The sequence below is a fragment of the Chelonia mydas genome, chromosome 13 (assembly GCF_015237465.2).
Source record: "Chelonia mydas isolate rCheMyd1 chromosome 13, rCheMyd1.pri.v2, whole genome shotgun sequence".
Lineage (NCBI taxonomy): Eukaryota > Metazoa > Chordata > Testudines > Cheloniidae > Chelonia > Chelonia mydas.
Genome location: NC_051253.2, coordinates 7,262,460 through 7,284,264, shown reverse-complemented (window position 1 = coordinate 7,284,264; position 21,805 = coordinate 7,262,460). Strand labels below are relative to the sequence as shown.

Below are 21,805 nucleotides of genomic sequence, written 5' to 3'. Positions count from 1 at the left end.
TGTTTAGTAGCCTGATCCTGCAAAAACCTACCCCAGCACCAATCTGGGTGTGAACTTCAAAGCCCATTTATAGTTAGTTTGTTTTTTTTTTAAATAAGCAACTTTTGGATAAAGGACCTTGAACAGAGTGAGATGTCCTGATAATTTTAAGATGGGCACTGGTATTAGCAAAGTAGTGGAGTGTATTGGCCAAGTCCTTCTGCAGTCTGCACACATCCTGCCCAAGCTGTTCCCTCACCATTATAACTGCACACTGAGGGAGTGCTTCTAGCAGGAGGCAATGCATGAGATAATTAAAATCTTCAGAGTGCAGCAAAGAGATACTGATCCACTATGCAGGTTTATGCAATTAAGTCCCTAATGAAGATAATGTGCATCATTTGCCAGGTTCTTAAGCGATTGCTTTCTTGGTTATTAGTAGCACTAGCTTTGAAAACAATTTATATCACCTTTGTAGAGTTTGTAATATGGCTGGGTCATGGAACATAAGATATTCTGTCTGTGCAAAGGCATGTTGTGCTGAATCAGAAAACAGATAATAACAAAGTTTATAGCCATTCACAATGAAGGTGTTTTTATGTGATTGTCTAATGTTACGGATGCAATTAAAGCCCATGTGTTTACTATCCCTGCTTCTATGATCATTCAGATTCATCTTTCCCACATTGCCACCAAATCTAGCAATTCTTCTAGATGCAAATTCTTGATGAATGCAGAGGTATTAAGAATAAAGGATGAGATGAGAAAAGGGGCGTATGAAAAATGAGTCTGCGAAGTCCTCAGTTCCAGTCTGTCTTAGATTATAAACACAATGGGTGTGGCACCTTCTCTAAATCTTTCATGGACATGCTGGTCCCTGTCATACCCCTTCTCCTGCACCCCATGCAATCTGCTCGTAGATGTCACCATTTCTACGGCTGGTCTGTAACTGTGGCCTGCACCGCTTTTTCTACCCACAGGCCCAGGAGATCCAATATGTCCTGTCTACTCTAGGCTGGAGTGTGTCTGGATTGTGTAGCCAGCATGATCAGCTAGGCAGTTATGCACAGCAATGGAGAGCTCTAGCAGTGTCCTCACCAAGATGCACCATCAGGAAAAGGCATTTCAGAAATTCATGGGGGAAGAGGTTTCAACTGTATGTGACCCCTGGACAGTGGAGTTAACAATTAAGACCAGAGCAGTCAGTGCTGGGCATTGTGGGACAGTGGCTGGAGGACTGTTAGGGTCAATATGAAGTGAGCTGTAGCTCATGAAAGCTTATGCTCAAATAAATTTGTTAGTCTCTAAGGTGCCACAAGTCCTCCTGTTCATTTTATAGGCAACTCAGTATCTACCCTCACACTGAGTCAATCTCAGTACGTCGACCGTGACTCAGTGCCGCTTGGTGATGTGGTGTTACTATGTCAGCGTAATGAAGAGCTTACATCTGTGGGAAACAAATTTTAACGCAGACACATGTACAACTATGTTGACACAAGGCGGTGTACATCGACCTACCTTTGTAGTGTACAGGGCCGCCCCGATCCATACGCAAAGTACACAGCTGCGTAGGGTCCCGTTTCCCGGTGCCCTGCGCAGCTGCATGCTGCTCCAGCCCCTGCCCTGCCTCTTCCCCATGGCCCCCGCCCCCATTCCACCCCTTCCCCAAAGCCTCCACCCCAGCCCCGCCCCCACTCCCCTGAGTACTGCAGCAGGGCCAGGCTTGCACTCACTGGTGGCGCGAAGTGCAGTGACCTAGCCCCAGCCTTGCCGCCGGTGAGCGCTGGGGGGTGGTGGTTCCCCACTGCCCCCCAAGCTAGCCCCCACTGCCCCCGCAGAGGCCTGCCCCTCCCCCCCACAGGGGGGCTGCATAGGGCTCCAGAATAGCTAGGGATGGCCCTGGTAGTATAGTCTAGGCCTAATTATCAGTAGATTATTCCCTAGACCCTGTCTGTTTTAGGATTGATTTAGGATTATTTTAGGAAATGGATTAAAAATTACTTGGGAGCAAATCATGTAGCCCTTAGCCGGAACTGCCAGTGAAGCCATTCCTGACTAAGGACTGTAGGATTTCACCCTTAAGGGCAAATCCTGACCCACGGCTACAGTGGCTCTCTTGACATCAGAATCAGTGTGGTTGTGCTGTTCACAGAGGGAGCATAATTCCCAGGGATACTGTAGGAGTGTCGTTGTTTGCTCCCTGTGCTGTGTGGAGCTCAGCTCAATGGGTGCCACATACCTGTCTGTTTGCCGGCAGTGAGTCATAGAGTGGGTCATAGGTGGACTGAAGGTAGACATCCACTGCTATGCAGTTTTCCTTCCTTTTCCCACAGAAGCAGCACATGGGAGCTATTGAGCTCTGAAAACTGCAGCTCTGAACTGCTCTATGGTCTGGAAGAGACAGGTGGGGGGAAAGATTCCAACATCTTGTTTCTCACCCATCCCCAATTAAGCAGAGCAATGCACATTCCACCCAGACCTTGGGCCTCAGGGACTGACTATATTTCTACCTTGAAAAATGCTATTAAATAAATGTCAGTGGGACATCACCAAATGTTTTTGAAGCTGTCCTCTCCGAGCAATCAAGATTAATGGTCAACAAATGCTCCAAAAGATATTGTAGGATCCTATCATCATAAATAAATGAGCGTTAGAGAGGTTGCTAAGAAGCTGCTATTATTTACTGCTATCTTGGTCATATTTATTAGTATACTGTTCTGTATGGAGCTAAATCTGAAACTGCTCAGTGACTTGACTGATGGTAAGTAACCATTTTTTTTTATTTGTTTGTTTCTGTTTTTTGTTTTTTTACAAGGAAGTAAATTTGTACTCAGTGTATCTGGTATGATTTCCTTGTTCTATGGTTCTAAACTACAGCAAAAACCAGAATACAGCATTGATTCTTCTCTCACTAACAATGGTGTAAATTAGGTGTAACTGCATGGAGTTATATCAGTGTAAAACCAGCCAAAGTGAGAGGTGAAGGCCCCACATGTTCAGGGCTTGTCTACACTTAAAATGCTACCGCGACACTGCTGCACCACTGTAGCCCTTCAGTGTAGATGCTACCTTCACCAAAGGGAGGAAGTCTCCACTTGGGGTTGGTAATCCCTCTCCCTGAGAGGCGGTAGCTCGGCTGATGGAAGACTTCTTCTGTCAACATAACACTGTCTACATGGGGACTTAGGTCAGCTCAATTACATCTCTCAGGGGTGTGGATTTTTTTACACCCCTGACTTATGTAGTTAAACAGACCTAATTTTCTAGTGTAGATCAGGCCTAAGTGTTTTTGTCTCCAATCCTGTAAAGACTTATGCATGTGAGTGGGCCCACTGAACTCAGAGGAACTTCTCATGTGTATAGGTGTTTGCAGGATCAGGGGATTAGTTTTTCATAGAAATTATGTGTTAAATTCAGCCCAGATGTAACTGCATTGAGTTCAGTGGAGATGAACCAGGGCTGACTTTGTCCATATTTAATGTTGTTAATGCTATTTCTTTTATACTTCAAACAAACAGAAAACAAAATATGTACTTTAAAGGAGATACATGAGTGAAATATGAAGAATAAGCATTCCACTACAATTAGTGTGGCACTAGCCAAAACTAGAGAAATGATCAGTTGCTGAGTCCAAGAGCATGATTCTCCTCTGTCTTACAAGGTATTTACTCCCATGTGTGACTCCACTGGCTTCAGTGGGAATGACTTTTGATTTATGCTGGTTTGGACCAGATCAGAATCAGGCCCCAGAAACCCAGGGATAGTGAAAGTGCTGGGAACGTAGTAGGGTTTTTTAAAATAATAGGGGAGACTTCCAATGAGATTTGTGCTCCTAAAACCCTTGGGTTATTTTGAAATTCTCCTCCTGTGTTTTTCTGTTGTTCTATACCTACACTTGTGATTAACATTTTCTCTGCCTGCTAGGTACAAGTATCTTTAATGTGTCTCATCACCACTTGATTGACTTGTTTATTTCATCTCAGATCACAATCAATGTCATTTGACACCTATTACTAAAAAGCTTGTAGCAGTTTATTGGTTTTGTATTCCCTGACTTGCATAGATGAGATACTTTCAGTTAAAAATCACTGATCTCTGAGTATTTGGCTATTCTAAGGAAGGGATTGCTTTATTGCTGATCTTTTAGACTATGTGAGACAAGAAACTAATGAAGTTGTTTGTTTCAAGGCTGCAGATTCATAGATAGTCTAGCTCAGTTACTCCTAATGAGATTTTTCTCTGTCTACCAGACCTTTGACTGATAAATAGTTCTTAGGACTACTTTGTTCATTGTTTTGGATGCAAAAGGCCATTTTGTCTCGGGGGAAAAAAAAATCTGTTTTTGCTTGGAAAGGAGAGACATTTTGTTCAAAAACTGGCCCATTTCCCCCCACAAGTAAATAGGCTACTATTTTCAGATCTGGGAGCCTAAAATTAATGTGGCCTGATTTTCAAAGATACTGAGCATCCACCACTCCCAGTGTAGTGAATGGGAACTGTAGGTGTTTCACAGTCCAAAATCAGGGCATCCTTATTTAGCTACGTATCTTTAGCCACCCCGGGCCCTGATCCTGCAAAGACTTATGTACATGCTTAATGTTACACACTGTACGTCATTCCTTTCACTTCAATAGGACTACTGAAAAGGAGAAATCCTGGCCCTATTGTAGGCAAAGGGAGTTTTGCTATTGACTTCAGTGGAGCTAGGATTTCACTCATAGTGTGTCAAGCTAAGCACGTGCATAAGTCCTTGTAGAACTGCAGTCCACATTTGCAAATCTTGCCCTAAGTGCCTTACCAAAATTCTCCACAGAAGTAGGACCAACTTCACATTCAGAGTGGCAAAGCTCAGAAGGGAGGGAGGCAGAGGCCATTCCAGCCATGCAGCAGCAGGATCACCAGCTCCAATTTGCTCCTCCACCAGCTCACCACCAAAACCTCCTGTATGCCAGAGTGCAGCATACGCCGTACAGAGTTGTGTTCTGCAGTGCACAGAATGTGTGATGATGACTCACTGAGTTCTCATTCAGTGGAGTGATATCAATTCCACTTCATTCGGGGTCCTCCACAGTCACAGAAAAGGAAGGCAGTTTTCTCATCAGAGAGAACAAATAACTTACCTTCGGTGAACACCTTTTCTCTCTTTCGAAGACATCTTGTTCTTGTAGCTAACAGTACAGTATTGGATACCATTAGAGCTGGGTGAAACCTTTTTGTGGGGGGTGAAAAAAACAGATTGGGCAACACCAAAACATTTCATGGATTGGTGTCAGATTAGCTGAATTGTTTTGGGAGGAAAAAAAAATCCAAAAAAAAAAAATTTCATTTCAACATTTTTGAAATGAAACATTTATAATTTTTGATGTGAAATGACTTTGTGTTTCAAAATTTTCTTTACATTTATTTTTAAATTTTTTAAAAAAATGTTTAAAAGGTCAAAATCTAAATGAAATGCTTCAATTCAGGTCAACTGAAACATTTTGTTCAACCTGAAACGAATTTTTTTTCAATTTGTTGGAATTGCCAGTGAACCAAAAAATCCATTATTCACCCAGCTCAAGATGCTATCCATCATGATGTCTTTTAAAATCAGTTTGGGTAGCCTTCTTTCTTTTTCTGTGTTTGGTTCGGTTTTTTTGTCTGGTGCATTTTATCTTAATAACACTCTCATTGAAAAGATTTGCACCAATGACTTTCCAATCCCAGCCAGGAGCTTGGTGGCACAATGGTTTACTTCTTCCCCATGTTCACCTTTAGAGACATGAGTTCTAATGTCATTATGGTTACAAATGAAAACATGTTTTGTGGTTTCATGCTTTTCCTTAGTAGATATTTCCTTTAAAAATAACCTATAAAGTCAGCCTAACTGATAAACTGCATATGTGGGAAGCCCAGGGATGACATAGCAATGGACACAACAAGACAGGGTTGATATTCTTTTGAAGAGCTCTGCGAAAGATTATTTACATTAAGTCTGAACTACTGGGTTGTGATATTTTCAGCTTCTCATTTTCATGAGCATCAAAATTCACTAAGGAAACAGTGATTTGGGTTTGTTTGGGGGATTGTACTCTGCTGTGTTTTTCATCTGGTCTGGTGAACTGAACTCAACCCTGGAAATTAAAAACATAATTAAAAGAAGTAAACACATGTCTTCTTCATATTTTCCATGAGCTGCTGATTCCTATATATTCCCATCTATCCGCTTTCTTCTATAATGAATGTGGCATCCTTATCCCTGGCACATTTCAGTAAAACTGCTGATATGCTAACTCTTAACACCCGTATTCCACACACAACTCCCAAGCACACTAGAACAGTAAAGTAATTATTTACAACAGTTTTCAGCATTTACCCAGCAGTCATTAATTATAGTGCTGTAATAGATGATGAATGTATCGGTTCTCACAACTATTATATCTCAATACTACAATGATTAGGCAAAGCTAATAACTTCTTAGGAAGCAATTTATTTTACTGGCTTGAACCTAAAAACAGCACACTCGTTTTGATAGTTTATTTTATCACTCTGCCATGCTCCAACTACTTCACCTCTCTCATTAAACATAATAGTTCAATTATAACCCATTTGCTGATTATTTTCATTTAACGAATGCAAAATTTTCGGGGATATTTCTGCTCCCATGACTTGAGACTTATAACTGAATTGGTGTTTGGGCTTGTATAGCTTCTGCATGATAATTGGTTGTGATGATTTAGAGAATCTGCACAGCTTATGAATTCTGGATGATGTTTATGAAGTTGTTCTGAAATGTGTCTAAGTGACACAGTCTCTAGCTCATACTCACTAGACTAGGGACAATGGAGAGTCATGAAATTTAACAACTGTGCTCTGCACTGAACAATGGGTATGCTAAGGAGGGTGTCCAAGTTGAGAAACCAGGTCGACCAAGTGTCTCTGCAAGGGGCTGGTGAAGTGGAGAGAGTGGAAAAGTCCCAAACGGGCAAAGACAGAAGTGAGAAAGCAAGAGCTTTAAAAGGGACCCACAGGAGGAAGGCTTTATGAGGGACAGCAAACTTTGGGCAGGAGAGGAGAAGGGGTGAGCATACTTTTGCAGCAGTGGGGTGGGGGCTGGTTTAGCTGTGGGACCAAAGTCAAAGCAACCCAACTTGGAGGGAGAAGGAGGCTCCATAGTTCAGAAGACAAGCCATGTGCTGCAAGACAAGGATCTTGGATAAGCCAGATGACTCTGTCCCCAATTCAAAGAATACTCCAGAGTGGTGAGTATACTGAGGCAGGGAAATGTGGGTGGAGTTTAGTATTTTAGTCTAGATCTGCATATTTCTCATGCTACTAAGAGCAATGGCGTTTTAGAATCCTGTCCGAAGTATGGCTGTGCTTTATGTGTTTCACCTATCACATGTCCCTGAAGAGGTAGACTAGAAACGCAGAACATCCACACACTGGAGTTCTGGGAGAGGATGGGTTTAAGATAGGGGGTTCATCACTTGTCACGGGGGCTCAGCAGTTGGACTGCAAGGTCTCAGTTCTTAGGAGGGAGTGCTAGACAGAGGAGCTGCCTAGAGGCCCCAAGCCGGGGGCAGTGTCAGGACTGTGTTCAGACTCTGAGGCTTAAAGCACATGGGGATTGAGCGTGGGGATCTCCTCACAGCACACTGAGTGTCCAAGAGGGGAAGCTCAGCTAGATCTGTGACAGCCTGGTATAACTTCTTCATGATGATTGGTTCACCTGAAATAGGGATACCTCAAAACGTGACTGTAAGGCCAATGCGACAAGTGGCTTTACACCCAAGAACTCAGGTGATGGGATTCCATCTGTAGTTCATCAGGTCTTACCTGTGATAGGGCATTATGATAGTTATACAGTTGGGCAAGCCGAGAAATGTGTGGCTCTGGCTTGGTTCTCCAAGTCAAGCACTGGCTGATGACTGGAGCCAAAATAGAAGCATATGAAAAAGAAAATGGACATCATGACAGAAATATTCCCCATGACCACTAGGAAGTAGAGCCCAAAACATTCTCAATACTCTTCATTGGTGTTTTCCCTTCTATAGAGTCATTCAGGCTGCAGACATGGTGCTCCATTTCAGCCTGGATCAAGCTTTTCATTGGTCTGTTAACTAGGATGATCTGATGGTTAAGTGACAGATGAGTCATCATCTTCTATCTGAAAGAGACACAAGGTGGGGCAGGTAATATCTTTTATTGGACCAACTAATGTTGGTGAGAGAGACAAGCTTTTGAGCCACACAGAGCTCTTCCTCAGGTCCAAATGAATGAGTCTACTGAATTATCTTCATTGCCCACTAAATGATATTTAGAATGCCAGATTCTCAGTACTGTTATTGGCATCACCACCACAACCTTCTGCAGCCACAACAACACTGGCCTTGCTGCTCCAGGTGTTTGTCTCTGATGCATCACCGTTTGACAAAGCAGGGCCCTACTCCATCCCAGGAAGTAACCAGCTTTGCTGTACCTATGTAGCCAGCTATTCAAAAGCAGCCATGCAAATGTGTGCATTCACTTTTAAGCACATCCAGCATAGGCTCACACCTACCCTGATCTGCACACACTCTGTATCAAGGTTTGCAAGTGCCTAAACGAGGTTCATGCATTTGTAAGAAATCTGCCCCACTTTTTACAACGAGGGTTAGTGTGTGAGGTGCTGGCTGTCATTTTGCTGTCACCTACTTCAGGTTTAGTGCCTGCTTCTTGTTCTCCTGTAGTTTGTGATTTTGGTTTGGTTTTTTAGGGTGAGTAATAAAGATAATGTTCTGGGGACATCCACACCAGATTCCTGACCGGAACGTTGGAACAACCAAATAAGATTGGCCTCCAGAGATTCCACTGCCAGTTTTATGTGGCGCCTCTTGGGTAGACTGGGCTATACAGATATTCATGCAGTGCAGATTTGATCAATAATGATGATCATCAATAAAGCTCAGAACCACCAAGTCTCAGGGCCTTGATTTAGGCGCTCCCAGGAATTACTGTAGTGAAACAACACATTTCTCTTGTCCTCCTTTAACTAGATCAACCCAAATGCTCTGACCCTTTTTTCATTATTCTTTTTTGTGGGCAAAAGCAGTAGATTTCAAACAGAGCTCTGAATTCACTGAGACAGTCTTCTTGGCCCCAAGTTCAAAAGTATTTAGTTGCCTAACTATCCTTTATTAATAATCTTTGAGGATCTGGGCCCTCCTGCTCTTTGCTCTCCACCCAGCCAAGTGTTCTTCCCTGGCTAACAAAGCTGGCATACACTGATTATCTAGCTGCTTCCTCTATGAACCTGAACCAAATCCCATTGTAGTCAAGAGGAATTTTTCCAGCGCTTTCACTGAGCTTTGAATAATGCCCTATGAGAGCCTTTCCAACGGAGTGAGATAATGTTTCTCCTTTCTTTATGCTTTTTTGTTAATGGAGAGACAATATATGAGAAAACTGACCAGAGCTATAGTACCTGTGTGACCAACACCTGCAGAGACATAATTCCCTCTGAAGAGACCCCATGGTGAGATAATCAGGACAGCTGCAAGATATCACAATTCGCAATTAAAATTCAGTAGCATTTATTTGATTCATTCTTAGTCACACTCATCTCTGATGTACCCAGACTGTCAGGCTTCTGCTGGGGGATTGGGAGAAATAACAGGTTTCAAGCTTTGGATACATTCATTTTCTGAAAATGCTAAAATGGTTTCCAGACATTCTCCTTTGAATGGCATCTGTTGTAGTTTTCAAGTTAGAGAGATCAGAACTTAAAAATACAGTGGCAAAATTTGAAGAACTGAAAGCTTCTCTTTGCAGTAGCTTCCATTTTTTGCACACTTAAAATGGCCTGATTCTTTAAAACACTGAGGATATGGCCTGGTCTACACTTAAAACGTACACCACCAGCATAGCTCTCTTGGTCAGGTGAGTGAAAGAAACACATACGCTAGCAACATAGCAAGGCCAGCAAAAAAGGCCTTCTGTCCGCATAGCTAATGTCATTCAGGGAGGTGATGTTCCGATACTGTCAGAACTCCTTCTGTCAGCATATGCTGCATCCACACAAGGGGGCGATAGAGTGTGGACATACGGTATGTCTACACTGAGATCAGAGGTGTGACCGAAGCATGTGTATACATACCTGAGCAGCTTTGATCTAGCTAACTCAAAGAACAATAGTTACAAACCTGCGGCAGCAGGGTCAGCAACACACACTGATCAAGCCCACCTGGGACCCTGGGTATGTACTCTAGTGGCCTTGCTGTAGCCACACTGCTCTGGCCAGGCCAACACTTAAAATGTAGATCAGTGTAGCTACTGTGCTCAGGGGATGTAACAAATCCAGAACCCTGAATGCCATAGCTATGCCGATCTAACCCCCAGCGTAGACAATGAAAGAATGCGTCTGTCAATCTAGCTACCGCATTTTGGGGAGATGGTGTTCCTCCACTGATGGAAAAAACCCTCTTGTTGCTGTAGGCTGATCTACATTTAAAATTTAGGTTGACGTAGCTACACTGCTGAGGGGTGTGAAAACACACACCCTGAGCACCATAGCTACACTGACCTAACCTCCAGTGTAGAGGCAACAAGGGCAATGGAAGAATGCTTCCGTCGATCTAGCTACCATCACTTGGGGTGGCTGTGTGCCTACACTGACAGAAAAACCCCTTCTTGTTGCTGTAGGCTGCAGCTACACTACAGGGTTATGCCAGCATAGCTCTGGACCCATAGCTATCCCACTATTGTCCCTGTAGCGTAGATATGGCCCAAGTGGCATGCTTTAGTTCAAAAGGATGCATGTGACGTGCCTTTAATAGTCATTCTCGCAACACATACAAAATTCTTCAGTATTCAAAAACGAAGCTCTTATTTTGTTAAAAGTATGAAGCACATGGTGTTCTAAACATGTGACAGAAATAGTTGTAGCCATATTGCTCACCCCAGAAAGCTGATGCTTCTAAAGAGGATGCCAAATGCTAGGCATATTTCTGAGTTGTTCAAACTGAGAACTCTTATGAAATGTCAAACTGCACTGTCCTGTTTCTCCTGAGGAATCTGACCTACTTCTGCAAAATGCGGAGTACCCTCAGCTCCCACTAAAGTCAATTGGAATTTTGCTTTCGATTTGATCAGGAGAAAGATTGGGCTCTAAAAAGGTAGGGGGAAATTGTGAGAATTATGGTTGTCCTACATTGCCAATGTCTGTTTAAAAATATTAGATTCAAGACCTCACAGGGGAAGGAGGGGGGCCACATCTGTCAATAGGGAAAAAAACTGTCCAAAATTAGAAATTCTAAATCTGGTCATAATCAATAAAATGGCTATGCACAATGTTGTTATGGCCTCATAAATGTTTCTCAGAAGCTTTGAAATAGCCCAGAAAGTGTAAATACAAATACAAAGAAATAGAATTATCTTCCATTAAAATAGAAGTAAGGACTTGAATACACAAACCCTTTCTCTCAAATTACATTTTTTTTAAAAAATTGTGTTGTTATACTTTCAGAGGTAGCCACACATTTTTCAAGTACACACAGCTCTGTGTTTCAAATGTCATCAGAACTTAATGACATAAAAATTGCTATCTAGACTGACACAATGATTCCTGCTTCATAATAGTCTTTAAGCAGAAGAACAATTTGACACATTTAGAAAGCTGAATAGTATCTTAACTGAGCTAGGTATTTCATGAAGATTTTTAAAAATAACAAACCAACTCCTGGAAAACTTTGAAAAACATTCAGTTGCGGAACAATTCTGTTACTCTATAATTTATTTGCCTTTATTTCTTCATTTTTTTACTCCTTGGAACGTATGTGTGAAAACAAGACTTTGTTGCTCAGGAACTTATTTGCTTCTGCTGTTTAGTCATCACATGAATTCATAATCCTCTTTGTAGTTCCACTCGACGATTTGGCAGCAGCAAAGATCAAATCGACAGATTAAAACAGATCTGGAGCCAAATTAGTTTAAGGCTCAAGATCAGGGGTGGAGTTTGGATCAGGACAAGGGTACTAAGTTGGGTTCAAGTACACCAAAATCTTGTGAACTGTTGATGCATGATTTTAGATAAAAATGGTGAAATCATTGTGAAATCACAGCTCTCCAGTGGTTGATGCACTATAATAACTATATTGATACAGAGAGGGTGATGGGCGGATTAGATATCTCAGGAGATTTTCACCATATTAAACAGTGAAAATCTCATGGGGAAAAATTGTTTTTGCAAGATTTCTGCCATTCTGGGTTGAGAGCTCACAGAAATAGGTGTTCTTGAGGGATTTCAATAGCATCTGCAACTGGGAAAATAGGCCCCTTCCATCTTGAAATCCTACCCAGAATCCAGACTGAAATGAGGAACTGGATCCAGGGGTTCAAATCCAAAAATCCCTTCTACCCAATATTCAAAAGAGTGTAGATTTGAGGTTCTGGTTTTGACCCACCTCTAAATGTTTTATCTAATCCTTTAATCTTTTTTAGGTTTGTATAGAGTATCAGTCGCCATTATAACAAAGGTTAGTTGAGCTGGACAGTTCTTGACAATCAGACACAGTGAGCACTCATGGAAACAGAAACTTTCTATTGTGGAATACTTTTTGTGATAAACTCATAAGTTTTTTTCTCCATAGTTTTTATTACTAGGGTAATTTACTAGGGCCTTTGTGCTTGTGAATATCTGCTCCTGCGGTTTATTATTCACATGAAATAGTAATCCTGTGTTTGTGACCACAGTTATTTGCTGTGGAAATTATTTTAATGTCACAAAGAGGATTAAGATTTCAAGAGAGAAATAAGCAGCAGGAAGACCTACCTGATCACCTTAGCAACAGAGAGGCTGTTTCATGCCTGTATACCTAATAATAAAAAGGAGAAAAGACAACACAGAAGGGATGATATATTATCACATTTTCCTGAATGGAATGTTTTGGGTAACAACTGTCTCACGAGGCAACAGTGGCCTCCCCTTTCAGAATTCTCGGCAGCTAAGCAGTTCCTTCATTTTAAGTGTATTTCAAAATGTATCAGCTGCAGGTGTGTCACTTCAATTCTATTTGAACTGTTATTCTGATACTTTATTCCTTACCTAGTGCTAACAGACTATACCCATCCCTAGTGTAACTTTGGATTTAACTAGCATCTTGTATCAAAAGACATCTGAGTGCTTTAGAAATATTAACTTGCACAATATGGGGAGCTGTGTGATCTAGTTAAAACAGCATCGACCTGTGACTCTGGAGAACTAGGATCTATTCCCACCTCTGCCACTAACCTGCATTGTGATCTTGGAGTAGTCACTTCAGTTCTCTGCTTCACCTGCATCCTTTGTCTGTCTTGCCTATCTAAAATGTAAGCTCTTTGGTGAAGGGACTGTCTCTTACTATGTATGTGCACAGCACCTGACACCAGCACCTTCAACTGGGGCCTCTCAGTTCTACTGGAATACAAATAATGATAATATTGTACCCCTTATAGAAACATCTGATAAAAATGAATAGGGATGAACATTGTAGGGTTTTATAGAAACTACTCTAAAAATTGTGGAATTTAATAGAGAATGAGAACCCATCTATAGATATCTTTATACCAGCCTATTGAAGAGAGAATTTTGTATAGTAAAATCTTTATGCTGGTTCAAAAAACCTCTAGGAAAGTTATTTTCTATTAAATTCATTAGGACTTCCCATAAGTGGGCTCAGAGGTAGTTAAACTATTAATTATCCCCATCTTAGTTTGCAAAATTAGATATAAGATTTGCAATAAAAATAAGATAAAAATAAAAAAAAATAATAAAAAATAAGATTTGCAAAGAGACAGAGAGACTGAGGCCTGGTCTAGGCGTAAAATTAAATCGACCTAGCTACATTGCTTAGGGCTGTGAAAAATTTTGCTTCCTGAGCACCTAGTTAGGTCGACCTAACCCCCACTGTAGATGCAGCTAGGTCGAGGAAGAATTCAGAGTGCAGCCATGCTACTGTATTGTAGACAGGGCGAAAGACCAAGATTGTCAGCTGTGCCCACTGGTCTGAGCTTGGTTTTGGTGCCCAACTTGACATAGCCTGGGGCTGGATTTCAGAAATCCCAAGACCTTTGCTCAAAAGACAGGCCTGAACCAGATCCCATAGGTCTGATGTGCACCGAGGGCATCGAACAGGGATGTCCCCCACCCCAATCTCTCCAGTGCCTCAGGAACCCCAGGGCTTGCACCCCAAGAGGGGACTAGCTCTGAGAAGGCAGCCAGACTGGCCCCCTCACCCTCTCCTGGAGGATCTATGCTCCCTGGCTGGGACTCAGGCCCAGTTATAGACCCCAGGTGTGGAGAGCCCAAGGCAGCCACCAGAAATGAGGGGCAAGAAGAGATGCCAGGGGGAAGCAGCGCTGAGCCCCCATTGCAGGGATCGGGGCAGCCACCTGGGGGCACCAGGACTGAGAAGCAGGGAGCAGCCGCTGACCCCCCCCCCCCATTGCAGGGATCAAGGCGGCCGCCAGGGGGCACCAGAGCTGACGGGCAGGGAGCAGCTGCTGACCCTACCTCTGCCCCCCCATTGCAGGGATAGGGGCAGCTGCCAGGGGGCACCAGATCTGAGGAGCAGGGAGCAACCGCTGACCCCCCCCCCCATTGCAGGGATCAAGGTGGCCACCAGGGGGCACCAGGGCTGAAGGGCAGGGAGCAGCCGCAGACCCCCACCCCATTGCAGGGCTCGAGGTGGCTGCCAGGGGGCACCAGGGCTGAAGGGCAGAGAGCAGCTGCTGACCCCCCCCCATTGCAGAGCTCGAGGTGACCACCAGGGCTGAAGGGCAGGGAGCAGCCGCAGACCCCCCCCCCCCCATTGCAGGGCTCAGGGCGGCCGCCAGGGGGCACCAGGGCTGAAGAGCACGGAGCAGCCGCTGACCCCCCTCCCATTGCAGGGATCGAGGTGGCCGCCAGGGGGCACCAGGGCTGAAGGGCAGGGAGCAGCCGCTGACCCCCCCCCGCCCCGCCATTGCAGTGCTCGGGGCGGCCGCCAGGGGGCACCAGGGCTGAAGGGCAGGGAGCAGCCGCTGACCCCCCCCAGCCCCGCCATTGCAGGGATCGGGGCGGCCGCCAGGGGGCGCTGCGGCGCCGTGCAGCCGGGCCGCGGCGGCGCTTCCGGGGCCGCGCGGGGCGATGGGCGAGGCGGAGGGCGGCTCGGCCGGCGGCGCGGAGAAGCCCCCCGTGCCCGCGGGCGGGGCGGCCCCGGAGCCCGGCGCGCCGGCCGAGGAGGCGGTGGTGTGGAGTCCCGAGGTGGAGGTCTGCCTCTTCCACGCCATGCTGGGCCACAAGCCCGTAGGTGAGAGCAGGCCGCGGCCAGACCCCGGCCTCGAGTAGCGGCGCTGGCCGGGGAGGAGAACCGGGGCTGGCGGAGGCCAGGGACCGGCCAGGCTCAGGGCCCCGCGCTGCTGTGCCGCCCCTAGTGGCCTCCCGCGGGCAGCGCCAAGGGAGGATGGTTCTGTTCATCCCCCGGCTCCCACTCCCGAGCCTGCCCCCGAGCCCCAATCCTCCCCCCACGGCGCTTTTCCCCCGGCCACCGCCCCTCCTTTGGGGGGGGCCTGTAAGTGGGTGGGGGGACGGGGTGGGGGCCTCCCCTGCGGCTGGCCCCGTGGGGCACTGCACCCACCTCCAGCCATGAGCAGTCTTCAGGGGGGAGGGAAATCTGCCCTTACAGCAGCAGAGGACAAGTACCAACCTTGTCCTTTCATAGGCGGGGCCTGAAACAAGCCCTGCCCCCAGGGGGTAGGGATTTTTACATGCAAAAACATGGGTAGGGCAGGAATTATGAACACAGGGAAAACTTAGCAAGGCAGGGGACTACTGCTGGGGTTTCCTTTCCCTCCCTATCCTTGGCTAGAAGGGAGTGCAAGGAAGCATGGGGGAAAGGGGTCAGGTCTTCTCCCCATTCGTTGTTCCTTGTCAAGGGGACCTAGAGGCAATGAGGCATCATCTCTGTAGCCTTGGGGGGGGGGTTGTTAGGTGCAAGTGAAAAATCCAGAAAAAAGTTTACTTATGTTTATCAACCTGTCCTTTCCAAATTACTTGTTTGTAGCTTCCACTGTTCCTTGCCTCTGGCCTACCTGTGTCTGTGCCCTAAGCATGGGAGAAGACCCATACTACACAGCCTGGATTTTAACAACTAGACCTGCACAGATCTGTCGCAGTTACTTATTCTGTGGCATGATACACGTACATCCTAGTGAATGTTGTTGATGGCGCTAACTTTTTCCTGCCTTCCTTCAGGTGTGAATCGCCACTTTCACATGATCTGTATCCGAGATAAATTCAGTCAGAATATCGGACGTCAGATTTCCTCCAGAGTGATTTGGGATCATTTGAGCACCATGTACGACATGCAAGCACTAGTGAGTATAGAAGATTGGCATTGGGGAATCCTGATTTCCAGTAGATTTCAGCAGCTTTGATATGTCATACTCGTTGGGCCTGATTCTTACATTGGTGTAAATTAGGTGACTCCTGTGAGGTCAGTGGCGTTTCACCTGTGTAAAACTAGTATCGGAGAGAGGAAAATTAAGCCCATTATTTCTTCTATCCTAAGCTCTTGGTTTGATATAAAATTTCTAGTTCTGTAGGCCCTGATCCAGTAAATATTTAGGCACATGCTTAACTTTATACATTCAAGTAGTCTTATTGACATGTATAAAGTTAAGAATGCACAAGTGTTTGCAAGATCAGGGCTGAGAAATGCATTGTCACCCTCACATCCTGTATCTTGTCCTTCAATAACCCTTACGGAACTCCTGACCTCAGACTCAGATATGCTATTATGAATTATTTGATCTTTTCCTGTGTATGAAATTACTCAGGCGTTTGTTTAGAAAATCTGAGCTGATAGTTCTAACAAAATCGTACAAAATAAATTTTTCTTTTCTTTTAAAGCATGAATCTGAGATTCTGCCCTTCCCTAATTCAGAGAAAAACTTCATCCTGCCTGAGGAAATTATCCAAGAAGTGAAAGAAGGTGAGATCTGATACTAGCTTTTACATTGGGATGCTCTAATCAAGTGTAGGTATGATTAGCCAACTTTAACTCCAGAAGAAGGGAAGAAGTAATGATGTACCGACCTGATGCTAGTGTTTCACATCACTGGATTGTGGTAATAATCAGGGGCATGGAAAACAGTAGAAAGTTTAACATAGATGGGATCTTTGATACACAGACATTCTATTAATACTATTTAAATCCAACTCTCCCTTTGATTGAGTACACAGGTCTCCCACTTACTGCAGGGGAGCGGGGGCTGCTGTGTGTTGCAAGGAGGTCAAAATTTGGCCCTTTGGAATCATATGCAGGTGGTTAAAGGTTTATTCATTTTGGGGGTGGGGCGAAGTTGCATGCTTTAGTAAGACTACCATTAGTAGTAAGCACTATGTCTGACTGTGTTTGCCAGGATAGATCCTTTGTGTTTAAAATGATGGTCATGGAGTTTACACTCAGTTAAACATGTTTAGCTTGTGATCCACTATGACCCCCAGATCCCTTTCCGCAGTATTCCTTCCTAGGCAGTCATTTCCCATTTTGTATGTGTGCAGCTGATTGTTCCTTCCTAAGTGGAGTACTTTGCATTTGTCCTTATTGAATTTCATCCTATTTACTTCAGACCATTTCTCCAGTTTGTCCAGATCATTTTGAATTTTAATCCTATCCTTCATTTAATGTTTCTCCATAATTCTTTGACTGCCTAATTTCAAAACTTCTTTATTCTTAGAGCTCCTCTCTGTGTAATCTGATCTAGCAGAAATCTCTACTGATACATAGCCCACCGACAAAAAAAGACAGTCAAACTTGGAAAATCCAGTTTGTCATCAGGTACCCAGTGCTGTTATCCAAGATAGGAACTTGGAAGTTCAGATGTCTACCTCTGAAAAAGGACAGTAGTGCTTACGAGATTTTAAACTACACCGGAATGCCTCTCAATTACTAGCTGCAATAAATATTCCACTCGGTATTTATAAAAGGCAGCATCAGTCCAAGCCATTGCAACATATTTTGCCCAGTTACTATTATATTTGTTCCTATTAAGAAAAAATTGATTGGAATCTGTGTTTTGGTGACATCTGCCCTGCTAATTGTTTCCATAACTCTACCTTATATTTGATGTCAGCAGTGATTGTGGCTCAATTGTTCTTTCCATCCATCTGTTTTTTGGCAATGAGCAACATTTTTACTTGAGTCAGTGTTGACTATTACAGTGACCAGTTTTGAACACTGTGCACTTACAGTTGATCCTGAGGTGCCGAACACAGAAAAAGATCAATTATACTTCTATCAAACAACAATCATCATCTGCTTAATAACTCTTTTTACAGGAAAAGTAATGATTGAAGAAGAGGTGAAAGAAGAAATAAAAGAAGAGTTGGAACCTCATGCAGGCCCAGAAGAAGGTACATCTGTAATTTTTATACTTCACAGCTACACTTATCTGGAAGGCAACAGCAGTTCTGAATGGATTTCATCAAGTGGTGTAGGCCCAAAATTTGACTTACCTTAAACTTAAAATTGGCATGATATGGTACAGAATCATTAAAGAACAAAAGAACATCAGTCCATTGCCAAGAACTAAAATACTTTTAAAATGCACAGAAACCACTGTCTTTCTGGAAATCAGCAAATTTGAATTTCCTCTACTGGTTCTGCAGTTATACTGAACAGTGCCAAAGTCCGCAAACAGTTGATTTGAGCTCTGGGAGAGGATAAAGGGCCATAGCTGATTCCTATTGAAGCCAGAGGTAAAACTCCCACTGCAGTAATCCAGCCTCAAGATGACAAAGAAATAGATCACACTTGCAAGGTCCACATTCAAAAGAAATGGTCACAATCTTCTGGCTAGGTGCAGATGGAAAATATATTCCTTGTGTCTTCTGCTATATGATCCTCTAGCAGTAGCTGTGGATATAACAGTATCCCTAGTTTGTGAAACTGAAACAGATGGCAGGCACTACATCATCAATGGGAGGAATCCTTGCAGTACCAGATTAGTTGGTTCACCTATTTTGGCATCCTGCTTGCAGCAGTTGCCAGTATCTGATATTTCAGAGGAATTACTTTTTGCTCCCACCTTAGTTGTGCAGTGCCGTACAGTGCTGAAGCAGGGGAACTCCATTCTGATCTCTGAAGGTGACCAGCTTCCTCCCAGACATCCGAGATGTGATTTCTCTCATCACTTTATATTGGACTTTGTATTACTGCAAGGATTTTGAGGATTTTGCTGTTCATGTTAATAAGAGCAAGATCAAGCCCATTGTTAGTGCTCATGAAATTATGCAGTTATATCATAAAATAATTGTTTAATTTTAAAATCCAGCTACAATATTTACCTCAATGACCTTCAATGACAATGAATTTCATAGGTTGACCAGGTGCCCTGTAAAGTAGAAGTTCATCAGAATAAACAAAAATTATTGCAATATAATCTAGGTTAGTGGATTATACTACTATTTTTATCAAAGTGTGTGCAGCATTTTAAGGACAAATCATGAAAGGAAGGTATTCATTTTACATAACTTTTTTCTCCGTAAAATGCAGAGAATACTTGCATACTTACAAGGATGTTGTGAGGCTTAATCAGTTTGAAAATTGCTATATAGTATAAAAAAAATTGTTCATATGAGCCCGATTTGGAGTCATTCCTTTGATCCCTTTTCAGTTTATGCACCTTCAGGAAACTTGGGAAAAGCAGCTGAAAAACCAAGCAGCAAAGAGAAAGAAAGGAGTTCATCAGATTCTGGGTCCAAAGAAGGAGCTGATAAAAGGAAACGTAACAGAGTCACTGAAAAGGTCTTAAATGCAAACAGCAATCCCTCCAGTCCAAGTGCTGCAAAACGGCGTAGAACATAGAGAATATAGTGAAAGACAGGTGCTTTTAACTATAGAATCAGGGAAGGGAACAGTAGAATGGAATAGGAGAGAAAGAAAGTTGTTATAAAGATTTGTTAGGTGGAGAAAAAAGTATTTGACCCAGATATTAAAAGCTTCAGCACATTGTCATTGTGTGTGGACGTGGGTTTGCGTCTCTTCTCTCATAACGAGTTGCTTGCTGGTCAGTATTGCATAGCTAATTGATGGCCACATTCTCAGGATACTGAAGGAGAGAGTTGGCAGCTTTACAAGCAGCATGTGTGTACTTAAGTCAAGTGGTGGCATTGTAAAATATTAGTAATGTGCGTGCACACACACACACACACACTGTGTTAACACAGTTTGTGAAATAAGTTCTTGGCAGAACAAGGAGCCTCAGTTCTTGAAAAGCTTAGGTCATTTATTTAAAGTTTGGATCCCTTTCCTGTCCTGTTTGTATTGCTTTCTTTGGTGACTGTTATGTCCCCTTGGTGGGTTACTGTTCTTAGGACATTTTACTGGTAGCATGTAATGGCAAGAACACCTTTTCCTATTAAATGTCTGGCTTTGTTGGTCCAGTAAAACTAAAAGCTAGCACATTAAATATCGCCCTAAAGTGAAGCATTCTTTGTTACTGTTCTGTTTGACTGAGAGGAAAAGTAAACCCCCTGTCTCTTGGAGACTTAGTGTGGTATAATTTATTTTTCAGCCTTTAAGTACATACTGTAAATAAAGGAAGATGTTAAATGTTTCTAGACAGAAGTCCTCATAAGTGGCTTAAACTAACATGTCCAGTAGTGCCACACAGTATGAAAGGGATCCACTGCGCTATGCAAGAACCTGGAGATACTGCCTCATCCAGTTGCACTGTAATAGTGTACATAACAGTTGTTTTTGTATTTCACTATTTAAGTCGATTTTTTTTAAAAAGCTATTTTTACAAAGAGCTGTTAAATGGACATAATATTGTAAAACCTTAATCTTGTGCTGTTGTTATACTTTCCTGGAGTAGTTTTAGTTCAGACTCCTACTGGTATTTTGAAACTTATTTTCAGTCTTATATGCTAGAGTATTGAGAATTGGTAGCAATTACTATTTTTTGAATTGTCAGAAAATGATCAATTCCCCCATTTTCTCCCTTCCCTCTTCCTGACATACTGATTTTAACAAGTGCATGTTAAACTGCTGAATGAAGCAGTCTGAAATGTTATTGGGTTGTATCTTCACAGTATGAACTTTACTGTTAAATAAAAAAATAGCCCAACACTTTTGTCATGCAGCATTGTCATCTACTTGAAGAAGTGCGACTCTCATAGTTTGACTCGTGTTTTATTAGTTGATCATTGTGAAAACTAGATTAAAAAAACAGCTTAGGACCTTTATTTAAAATATACTTAGGTGCCTAGAGGACTTTCAGAAGTGTCTTTATGTTGGAAATTGTGGATCCTCCTCCCTTTCCCGTTTTAAACAATGGAGAAATGGAAGTGGCTTGTTTTGGTTAAACAGTGGCACCAATAACTGGTATGTGGTCCTGTATCAAAACGTCTTTGCCTTTACTGAGATCCATGGATGAGCCAATTGCAGAGCTCTGGCAATCTGTGTTCATTTGGTATACTGCTGCTAAACAGGCAGCAGAGACAGCACATCACATGCTTTGCCCATCATTTGTGTTTAAGTGACTACATGGTAGATATAAAATCCAGAGCACATGCCTTATTCATGAGGCTATTTTAATCTCTTAGTTTCTAGATCTCTACTCCCAAGTTTCTGCCTTCCTGTCTCAGATTCCTATGCCCAGCCCAGGCAGCTGGACTGAAAAAAACAAATCCTGCTGCTTTTCTTGCTCCAGGTCAATAGAGTTTCCTGCTAGAGCAGTGGTTCTCAACTGTGGTCCACCACTTGTTCAGAGAAAGCCCCTGGAGGGCCGCGCCGGTTTGTTTACCTGCCGCGTCCGCAGGTTTGGCCGATCGCAGCTCCC

The 21,805-nt window shown here is 43.3% G+C and overlaps 1 protein-coding gene and 2 long non-coding RNA genes across 6 annotated transcripts in view; 1 reads left to right on the top strand and 2 right to left on the bottom strand.

The window, feature by feature from the left end:
- Nucleotides 1-6,487: 6,487 nt before the first annotated feature.
- LOC119567930 lies at nucleotides 6,488-15,656 on the bottom strand. Its single transcript, XR_005227860.1, has 3 exons — nucleotides 15,595-15,656; nucleotides 9,426-9,494; nucleotides 6,488-8,129 (listed from the first exon to the last, which is right to left on the bottom strand). It is a non-coding gene; the product is annotated as an uncharacterized LOC119567930 (long non-coding RNA).
- LOC102940955 (MRG domain binding protein) lies at nucleotides 15,086-21,093 on the top strand. Its single transcript, XM_037915756.2, has 5 exons — nucleotides 15,086-15,267; nucleotides 16,212-16,333; nucleotides 16,869-16,950; nucleotides 18,300-18,374; nucleotides 19,637-21,093. Exons 1-5 carry the CDS (start codon nucleotides 15,105-15,107, stop codon nucleotides 19,825-19,827), a joined length of 633 nt encoding a protein of 210 aa, XP_037771684.1. The 5' UTR covers nucleotides 15,086-15,104; the 3' UTR covers nucleotides 19,828-21,093.
- LOC119567929 overlaps nucleotides 18,360-21,805 on the bottom strand; it is a 6,058-nt gene continuing 2,612 nt past the window's right edge. For 3 of the 4 annotated variants that reach the window (XR_006285601.1, XR_006285599.1, XR_006285600.1), the window contains one exon: nucleotides 18,360-19,354. This is a non-coding gene — a long non-coding RNA (uncharacterized LOC119567929). Of the gene's footprint in view, nucleotides 19,355-19,534; nucleotides 19,660-21,805 lie in introns of those variants that run through there. The other variant, XR_006285602.1, reaches the window with a different exon arrangement.

Coding starts and splice junctions, on each gene's coding strand:
- LOC102940955 (XM_037915756.2), top strand. CDS start 15,105: ATGGGCGAGGCGGAGGGCGGCTCGGCCGGCGGCGCGGAGAAGCCCCCC. Junction 16,951..18,299: donor TATCCAAGAAGTGAAAGAAG/GTGAGATCTGAT, acceptor CTCTTTTTACAG/GAAAAGTAATGATTGAAGAA. Junction 18,375..19,636: donor TCATGCAGGCCCAGAAGAAG/GTACATCTGTAA, acceptor ATCCCTTTTCAG/TTTATGCACCTTCAGGAAAC.